Below are 10,808 nucleotides of genomic sequence, written 5' to 3' on the forward strand. Positions count from 1 at the left end.
GGCATTCACAGCTGCGTCCCGCCGGTACCACCGACGTGCACATAGTACGAGGGCCCGATCATCGCTGCTTGCAGCTTTTATTTAGATTATTATTTAAAATGTGTTATTATTGAAACCAAATTGCCATTTTTTCAATAAACAAATACACGTGAGAAAAACAAACAGGGAAACCAGTCGTCTGGGATCAGATCACACTGACTGACTGGACATCATTGAAGCCTCAATGTAACGACACTTTGTCTCCCTTCATCTGCAGATTAAAGAAAAACAAAGATTTAAAGTCTGCAGGTACGAGAGAGAGAGAGAGAGATGAGAGTTATTGTTTCATGTGAGACACAGTGAGATAAGATCAGCTGAACCACTGACGTGAAGAGGAAATGTTCATCAAAACAGGAAGCAGGAAATAAATATTAAGTGTCCTCTTTCATAATAATATTTTGTAATATTTGTGTCATGACAGACTTTCTAGCTGTGGACTCTCAGAGACTCACTGTGAAGTCGTGGCCTCAGCTCTGAAGTCCAACCCCTCCCATCTGAGAGAGCTCGACCTGAGTAACAACGACCTGCAGGATTCAGGAGTGAAGCTACTGTCTGCTGGACTGGAGAGTCCACACTGTAGACTGGAGACTCTGAGGTCAGTTCACTGACTGAAAGAAAACAAAAGCTGAATATTTGTTTGAGTAACAGGAAGTAGAGAAATGAAGTGATTGACAGGAGAGGTTTTAGCTTCCACAGACTCACATTGTGGTCCATCAGTCAGTGAAGGTGATGTCAGTCCTGATGAGGCTGTAGAGTGTGTGAGGGAGATGAAGGAGGTTGATGAAGATCTGATGACAGCAGATCAAAACTCTGTGTAAACAGAGAGACAAAGACTTGAATGTAAAGCTGAATAAAGGTGAAGTTCTGAACTGTGATGATCTTCATGATATCAGAAGCTGATGAGGCTGCTAAAGAGACAACCACACAGCTGCTGTGGTGAGATTAAACCAGAGCTCAGAGTGATAACCAGCAGCCTAACACAGGCCCAAACGTCTCAACAAAGCAGGATGTTAGAAGATCAGCTGGAGAAGAAACTAATACACTCTCTAATATTTGTAGGGAAATCATTCCACTGTTGTGTTGCTGGAGATGAAAAACATTTTGTCTGGTGATGTTTTATATTTACAGTCTTATTTCAACATGAGCTGTTAGAATAACTTGTTTAAGGTGTGGGGAACTAAACCATAAAGTATCTAATAAAGTCAACAAACATTGGTCATAAAGAAAATAAACAATTATATTGTTATTAAACAATAATAATATGATATAATAATATTACAATAGTGGTATGAGTTAGTTTTTTGTCCAGAGCTTTAAGAGCTGGTTTAAAGGCTAAAGTCTGGTGTAGCATACTGCAAAATAAACCAGTACAACAGATTCGTACTACATACTACTGAAGAACGCAGTACTCAGTGTGTACTGTGTACTTCCTTCCTCAGTCGTATGTAGCCGGTGGTTTTGAACACAGCCAGTGTTTCCTTGTTGGGCTGCAGTGGAGGAAGAGAAACTCAAAGAGGGAATCTGCTCCTAAATAGTCTGTAACTTTGGTTTGTCTGACTCCGACTGCTGAAGCTTCATATGAGTTTCAGCTGAACTTGTGAAGTGGTTTCTTCCAGTGTAGTTGTGTTATGAAGGGACCACTTCACCCTCAGTATGACAGGAGGAATGATTACTGCCACCAGTAACTCTTGTGATGGACACATGACATGTGGCTGTTGTTTGAAGACCCACCAGAACAAATGTGGACCTCTCCTGTTAAAGACATGAACCTACTAAGCTACCAGATACAGAAAGAAGAAGCTCATGTAATAAATGAAACAATGAACCGTCTTTTACTCCAACATGTCTGATCTGATATTGATCCTCTAGTTCCAGACTTGGAGCAGCATGTTATTAATCTGTGTTGACATCAGAAGGTGTATGAATGTTGTGGTGACATCTGGATGATGTCTGTAGAAGGCTGACATGATGATGATCAACATTAACAGGATGACAAAGAAAAAAGCTCATTGATTAGGACATAGTCATGTTGAGCTACACATTTAAAACCTGAACACATCTGATTGGATCATAAATGGATTTTTATCTTCATCATTTATTCTTTATTCAGGTTGTGGAACTGCGGTTTGTCAGAGATCAGCTGTTCTTCTCTGGCCTCAGCTCTGAAGTCCAACCCCTCCCATCTGAGAGAACTGGATCTGAGAGGAAACAACCTGAAGGATTCAGGAGTGAAGCTGCTGTCTGCCGGACTGGAGAATCCACACTGTAGGCTGGAGACTCTGAGGTCAGACACCATTCTTTACTTCTGTTCTGAGATTAATATAATGTGAAAGTTGTGTTGACACTAAACTACAGACATCAGGCTGATATTCTTCTGATCCACACTGAGGCGTCCTATGTCCTTTCCTCACCACTTCTCCTAGACCTCCATGGAAAACGTCATGAGGTCAAAAAAAAAGATGTGAAGGAGAGTTCATAAGGGCTTAGGAAAAGTCGACCATGGTGCACAGAGAATCCCACTGCACTTACACTGGACTACAGATGTTTGCTTTTTAACACAACTTTATTTATAACACATACAAAAACTCAATGTTGTACAATTCAAGTAAGGATTCTTGTCCAACACAGAATCACCTCTCCTAAGAGGATGTTTTCAATGTGTCAATAGTGAACAATTACACAGAGACGGTGGATGTTATTGAAGACCGAACGGTGCGTCACTTTAAATGTTGCTGCTGAAAGTTTGTGCCACAGTTATGTGACGTCATTGTCTCCTTTCCTTTCATAAAGGAAGGTCCAGTGTTCCCTATGCTAAAGGAGATGAGAAAAGAAGCACTGAAGCACTTTTCCTTAGCATTAAGAGAATCGGACCAGCTCTCATCATGACTGCTACTCAATACTTCTGGGTCATTTCACTCAGTTAGGAACCTTTACTGAGATAAAACAGACTATTTGACGTGGTCTAGTCCACTGACTGTGGCAGAGCAGTGTTGAGCCACACATTTAAAACCTGAATATAACAAGAAGAATACGACACTAGAGGATTCACTCTGAACCTCTGCAACACTTGATTTTCATATTTTATTCCTCATCAGGTTTATTCTAATGAATTATAATAATAAAAACATAAAAAACAGAGACCATCTTGTGATGGATCACACCAGTCGTGAAGCTAAATCAGATCAGGGGCTTAAATTTGGGGGGGCAATGACTCCTTCCCTACCTCCTCCTCCCTACTTCCTGTCCCCTTTCTCTGAACACACCCATCTTCACTTGGATCTCAACTACACACCTGTAAAGTTCTGTGACTGCATCTCACACGGTGGAGACTCTATGGCAGAGACTAAATCTGTCCACAGACAGACAGACAGAAGTATTAACACCTGGTAAAGTCCTCAACCCTCCTCTGTGGTAGTTCCTGCTACAGTCGCTGTCTCCGGGACCACATGTTGCCATGGTGACATACACACAGACTCACAAGGTGAAGGCAACACCAGCGTCTCCGTCACTGGTAACAATGAAGAGTGACGATCAACAGGGACCCAGATGTAAGACACTGAGTCAGAGGTGGAAGGATAAAGGAAGCTTTACTGACTGGTTGCAGAGAATGAAGATGGATGTGGGGGGGGGATCTGGCTGGTGGAGGCAGAGGTAGAGGGGGAGCTGTGACGGTGAAACCAGGCTGAGCGAGGGATGAGAGCGTGGACAGTGATCCTGTGGCTCAGAGAAGAACGCTAGAAGAGAATCAGAACAAACACCACTCAAGCGGCCTGAGACGTGAAACTTCCTCTATAACTGAGTCAAGGATCTGGAGATGAGAAGATGAAGAACCGGGTGGATCTACTGCAGAGATGAGGAGCTGATGGACTGCAGGTGTGTGGCTTTAAACAGGTGAGGAGGCAGGACAGCAATCAGACCCTCAGAGAGAGACAGACAGGAGGACAGGAGACAAAGAGAAGACACAAGAAACACAAGAACGACTGGAGACACGGCCGTGAACACCACATCAATATATAAAGAATCTCTATTTACACTGTCAGACTCCAACAAATATCCAACATGTTTATGAATCTATATGAGGTTTATACTGACTGAAGAGTTTAAACTGAAGATACTTTGATTTTATGACTCCACTATTATTAAAGAAATATTGTTCACATTTCCTATAAATACATCCTGACATATTTAACATCTTTGAAACTTTGGACCTTGAGTTGTATCTTCAGTTTCAGTTTCTGTGTGTTTTTGTTTGTGTTTGGCTTCACAACATGAGTTTGTATAGATGGACCGCTGGTGAAGTTTAAGAGGTGGAGTCACTACATCTTTATTGAAGTAGCAGCACGTTGTCATTAATATTAATGAGCGCTCTTTTTCACTGTTTGTATTCAACAGATTCTAACCTGCATCCTGTTGAGTTCAGGTGTTTGGAGTTTCCATTTTCTAAACTTCTACATTCTGAACCTTCTTCAGCTCTGAACAGATTATTAAACATTGAATGATTTCAAGAAGAAACGTTGACATGTAAAGTTACATAATTTATTCTTTATTCAGATTGTGGAGCTGCAGTTTGACAGAGATCAGCTGTTCTTCTCTGGCCTCAGCTCTGAAGTCCAACCCCTCCCATCTGAGAGAGCTGGATCTGAGTCACAATAAGCTGCAGGATTCAGGAGTGAAGCTGCTGTCTGCTGGACTGGAGAGTCCACACTGTAGACTGGAGACTCTGAGGTCAGATCACTGACTCTCTGTAACTCTAATAGATCTAATATGTTTATTTAACAATTTAACTTAATTTATGTACAAACATCACTTACATCCATAAAGTTGTTACTTTATTTTTGTTCATGTTTTTTGAACTAAATTGAATCTGCAGTCACAAAAGACTCTGCAGTCACAAAAGACAAAAGAAAATGTCATCTGTTAGTTTTTAAAGTAAAGCAAATGAATTGCCTTTTTGAGGGCTTTATCATGCTCAAAGTATCAGCAAATTTGACATGCATATCAGGACTGGGGAAAATTTTGATATTTTCTAGGACTCCCATTTGGATACAGCAAAATGGCTCGCTAGTGCCCCCTACAAAAAAGAAAAATCATTTGGAAATTTCACACACATATGCACCTGAATGAGCTCTACAAATAATTCTCTTGGGACCCTAAACTCCGCCTAGCGAAATTTTCCGCCATTTTGAATTTTCTGAAAAACACATTTTTGCAAACACCTCCTGAACACTCAGTCCGATTTCCACCAATTTTTTTTTGTAGATCATTATTCGATCAATGTCATCAGCAGTTATCAAAAGCTTGTTGATATCTCATTTCGTTTAGAATATATGGACCAATGAACTTGATAGGGGCGTGGCTTCCTACATTAATACACATAATGTAAATACCATTTGACCTATAACCACGGAATTCGCAGCGTATGTCCACAAAGCATCCTGTTACATACCCTTAAATTTTCATTCCATTCTACCACTAGGGGGCGATACAGTAAATGGTCAATTTTCTGGATTTTTGGGCATTTTCGTCATTTTCAGGCATTCAGGCCTCCTACAGAATGTATGCAATCGACTTCAAATTTGGTCAGGATGATCTTGAGACCTTTATGATCAAAAGTTATCAAAATGGTGAGTTTTAAGCCAAGGACCTTGAAGTGGCGTGGCAACCATTTTGTGGCAACTTCGTGCCTGTCGCCATGAAAAAGGAAGTTGTTGTAACTTCAAGGTACATAGTCAAATCTGGCCAGAATCTCTTTTACATCTCTTGTGCGTGATGCTGGTTCAGGGCTGAACAGATTCCAATGCAAAAAAATTCACAAAAGCATAGCGCCACCTACTGGCAAAAGGAAATGACAAACTTTATACTTTGATGTACTGCTCCTAGCCAGTGAACCGGATCGACTTCAAATCTGGTAAGGAAAGCCTTAAGACCTTGTTGACTATTGGTAGTTTTTGTTGAACCCCGTTGCCGTGGCAATGCTTTGTTCGCCATGAAAAAGGAAGTTGATTTTTCTGTGGCTTGGGATGCTCATAAACTCATGGATCTTCTCCCACGTGTAACAGGTGATGTAAATTAATATTTCGTATCAGATTTGTGCTTTGCCGTTTGAAATTGCCTCGATAGTGCCCCCTACAAATTGTCAAATAAGCTGCCCCAGCACTACATTTGACCTAGATGCATGAAATTTGCTAGGCACATGAATCTCATGAGGACTTAAAAAAAAGCCTCTTGGGACCATGCTCCAAACCAAACCGGAAGGAGCACTCCTGAGGACCTTTTTTTGACTCTGTGATGGCATCAGCCATCTTCTATGGAGTGGTCTGCTGGAGCAGCAGCATCGCGACAGCCGACAGGAAGAGACTTAACAAACTGGTTAAGAAGGCCAGCTGTGTACTTGGGTGTCCACTAGTGGTGGGAGACAGGAAGAAAATAAATGATTAAGCTGCCCACCCCCCATGCAGGACACTCTGACAGCTCTGTGGATCTCATCACAAGAAAAATACATATAATTATTGGACGCTTTGTCCGATTGTCGCAGGCATTCGCCGCCTCTTGAGCCTGCGTCCCACCGGTACCCTGCCGCGCGCGCAGTGCGAGGGCCCGATCATCGCTTCTTGCAGCTTTAATTTAAATATGTTTTCACAAATAATGTTTAATCAGGAGCGCACGGTGGTGTAGTGGTTAGCACTGTCGCCTCACAGCAAGAGGGGCCCGGGTTCAATTCGCACACAGACAACCTTCTGTGTGGAGTTTGCATGTTCTCCCCGTGTCAGCGTGGGTTCTCTCCGGGTTCTCCGGCTTTCTCCCACAGTCCAAAGACATGCAGCTTAGGTTCATTGCCCGTAGGTGTGGATGTGAGCGTGAGTGGTTGTTTGTCTATATATGTCAGCCCTGTGACAGACTTGCGACCCGTCCAGGGTGTACCCTGCCTTCGCCCATTGACAGCTGAGATCGGCTCCAGCACCCCTGCGACCCTTAACTGGATAAGCAGGTTACGGAAAATGAATTAATGAATGAATGTTTAATCATTGATATTGATCTTTATTAACACACATATAGAGATCATAACTTATTTCCAGATGCAGCTGTTTAAAGGATCAATATAGTATTGATCGTCTACTTCCAGACTTGACTGAGATCAGCAGCATGTTATTAATCTGTGTTGACATCAGTAGGTGTATGAATGTTGTGGTGACATTTGGATGATGTCTGTAGAAGACTGACATGATGATGATCCACAATAACACAACAACAAAGAGAAAAGCTCATTGATTAGGACACAGTCATGTTAAGCTACACATTTAAAACCTGAACACATCTGATTGGAACATAAATTGATTTTTAACTTCATCATTTATTATTTATTTAGGTTGAGTCGCTGCAGTTTGTCAGAGATCAGCTGTTCTTCTCTGGCCAAGTCCAACCCCTCCCATCTGACAGAGCTGGATCTGAGTGACAACAAGCTGAAGGATTCAGGAGTGAAGCTGCTGTCTGCTGGACTGGAGAGTTCAAACTGTAGACTGGAGATTCTGAGGTCAGTTCACTGACTCTCTGTTACTATTATATATCTAATATGTTTAACAATTTAACGTAATGTATGTACAAACAAAACTTACATCCATAAAGTTGAATATTTGTTTTTTGTTCCTATTTTATGCTTCTTGAACTAAATTGAATCTGCAGTCATAAAACACACACACACACACCATAATATATTTTCAATTGCAGCTGTTTAAAGGATCAATATAGGATTGATCCTCTAGTTCCAGACTTGACTGAGATCAGCAGCATGCTATTGATCTGTGTTGACATCAGTGTATGAATGTTGTGGTGACATCTGGATGATGTCTGAAGAAGATTGACATGATGATGATCAACATTAACAGGATGACAAAGAGAAAAGCTCATTGATTAGGACATAGTCATGTTGAGCTACACATTTACAACCTGAACACAACTGATTGGATCATAAATGGATCTTTATCTTCATCATTTATTCGTTATACAGGTTGTGGGACTGCAGCTTGTCAAATATCAGCTGTTCTTCTCTGGCCTCAGCTCTGAAGTCCAACCCCTCCCATCTGAGAGAGCTGGATCTGAGTGGAAACAACCTGAAGGATTCAGATGTGAGGCTGCTGTCTGCTGGACTGGATAATCCACACTGGAGACTGGAGACTCTGAGGTCAGTAGAGGGTTGGAGTCAGTCCATGCAGTATTGTTCCAAACACAGATCCAGTATTTCCTGTAAACCTCCAACCTTCTCAGTGAAGCTGTGAGAGGAGAACGCTGACGGGCTTCAGGATTGGACAGAAAGACAGAGAGAGAGAGAGAACAGTCAGCCAATCAGAAGAGCCAGAAGCTCGTTGTGATCATGTGTTTGATGTGAAGGCGACTGTTGTTGTTGTCTGCAGGAAATCACAACACGTATGGAGACAGTGGTCCTCATTCATCAATCTGATCTGATCTGTTCTCTCTCATTGGAATATTTCACAGTAGATGAGACATTCAAGTGTCACTGAGACTGTGGTTTTTATCAACTTTGACCCCTAACAGCAGTGACTCCCTCATTACAGTGAGCAGTGAATGTCTCTGTTTCTGCAGTCATTCTCCTCAGCTCTTTATTTCCACTGTGTACTGGAGTGAAATGTGCAGAGTGAACAGACTTGATGTCCAAAGTGTCTGCAGGTGTGTGAGCTTCACTCCAACACGTTAAGATGAGAGCTGAAAGGAAGCTGCTACGCTGCTCAGACTGAAGTCCCTGCTGCTCTTTATACTGGATGTGCTGCTTCACTGACTGACAGCTGATGAAGGGAGTCTCTGGAAACACTGACTCATCTCTTCTCTTCTTCTTCTCTCTGCAGATGGTACTGATCTCCCTCACATGAGTCCACCATGGTCTCTGTGTTCCTCTGGATCTGATCAGAGGATCATCAGTGGATCTGGACTCCTCCAGTCCTGCTGCTCCTCACTCCACCACCTCCTCCACCTGGACCTGGATTTAGTTTGCTCCTTTGAGTCCTTCATGTGTTCTGAAGCTAAAGTGTCTCTGCAGATGAGTTCTGTTCATGACAGCATAACAGTAGATGAACACATTTAAATGGATGTTTCTGCTTTGCTTTCTGTTGCAGTTGTGGAAAGATGAGGTTCTGCAGTTAATTTACACATATTTCTCAATAATAGTTGGAGTTTATATCACATGTATAAAGTTACCTTATTACCACCAATACCAGCCTTTTCTCCTATAATAACAGATACATATTTGCTTGTATCAAACAGAAAGAGAAGATAAAACCTGAACCTGAATTCAATTAAGGCTTCACTTTAGTTTCTCAACTGACAAATAAATCAGCAGCTTAATATTTTCAGTTTATATTCATTAATCATGTACAAACAGGAAAATAATAACCCTGATTATCTGGTTGTTCTTTGGTTTATTAGTTTAACCATCAAGGTTTTTATATCTTTATGTATTTGATGCTTTTTTTCCTTTTGGATCAATAAAGTTGATTACTGATGTAAAATGAGCCTCAAATGGAGCCGTGATCTCTACATGAAGTTACATCCTGAGTTCTTCTGTCTGTTAATAAATCAATTCATGAAAATGAAACCCACCTCGACTGCTGTTTAGAGCTCAGTCCTAATGAGTGAATTATTAACAGTTGACACTAAACTGAGTTTAGAGAAAACTAAAGATATAAAGAAATGTTAAAGATTCATCTAGTTAGACAGCAGAACGCTCAGAGTGAATTAGTCTTATTGAACTTTAGAGTGCCTTTACAACATTTCTCCTCTTTCCTGATTCAGACTTTTCTCTTTACTGGAACAGTTGGAATCGGTTGCAAAATGAATGTTAAAGGAGGACTTATAAAATGAACTTGAATAAATCCATTTGTTTAAAGGAGAAGTTTTCACAGCAATATAGATATTAGAGATGAATTGTGAGCTGTTTAAATTCCTAACACTAGCTCTAAGCAGCTTTTAAAACATAATCAGAACTACTGATGTTATGATTTTTTTTTTTAACAAAGCAAATATTTAAAGGCACTTTATTTTAAAACGTGAAGTTCCATGTCTATTTTTATTATAAAGCAGGTATATGTAAAAATAATGTTGCAATATTGTCACAGTATCAAAACCTTGAATCCACAGAGAAATGCACACGTATTCAGACACTGTGCCTTTAAGAGAGCTGTAAGGATTTCATTAAGTCTGTGATGTCTGCGTTTCAGACAGAGAGTGAATACAGGTGTATTCAGACATAATAATGTCAATCTATAAGATATTGATGTTAAAGTGACTCTTTAAAGCTGGAATGGATCGTCAATGTGAGGACTTTTTCCTCATGATGATTATGCTTCTTTCTTACAATGATCAATATCCATGAGGAATCGATTAGTGATTTATCAGAATTATCCACCAATGCAGCATCAGACGTAGAGAACATGCCAACTGGGACTAAATCATCCTCATCATCCAGTGATGAGGAAGATTTGAGAAGCAGAGACAAAGCTTCATCAGGTGAGAGTCTGACCAGTGATCATGAGGAAGTCAAAGGGACGAACACTGATTTTAAAATAGGATGATGAGCCAATAGACAAGTGCACTTTTAGAAAACATAAGCACAGGCCGCTGTAGCAGCTGATAGACTCCAGCATGACAAGAACAGTGCAGAGTTGATTATCAACACACATTAAATAGTTGAGGTCTAATGGAGCTGGAGTTGGGCTGTTACAGGAAGGTTCACATGAACAAATGTTCCCACTATGTTCTAA

At 40.9% G+C, this 10,808-nt stretch overlaps 1 protein-coding gene across 1 annotated transcript; it reads left to right on the forward strand.

Moving 5' to 3' along the window:
- Positions 1-256: 256 nt before the first annotated feature.
- LOC129115865 (ribonuclease inhibitor-like) lies at positions 257-9,158 on the forward strand (the record flags this gene model as incomplete). The annotated part of the gene is made up of 7 exons (XM_054627095.1): positions 257-288; positions 461-634; positions 2,150-2,323; positions 4,591-4,764; positions 7,406-7,570; positions 8,045-8,218; positions 8,898-9,158. Coding segments are annotated over 7 exons (903 nt in total), but the record flags the coding sequence as incomplete, so codon positions are not given.
- Between the last annotated feature and the right edge of the window lie 1,650 nt (positions 9,159-10,808).

Source organism: Anoplopoma fimbria, unplaced genomic scaffold (genome assembly GCF_027596085.1).
Source record: "Anoplopoma fimbria isolate UVic2021 breed Golden Eagle Sablefish unplaced genomic scaffold, Afim_UVic_2022 Un_contig_7703_pilon_pilon, whole genome shotgun sequence".
NCBI lineage: Eukaryota > Metazoa > Chordata > Actinopteri > Perciformes > Anoplopomatidae > Anoplopoma > Anoplopoma fimbria.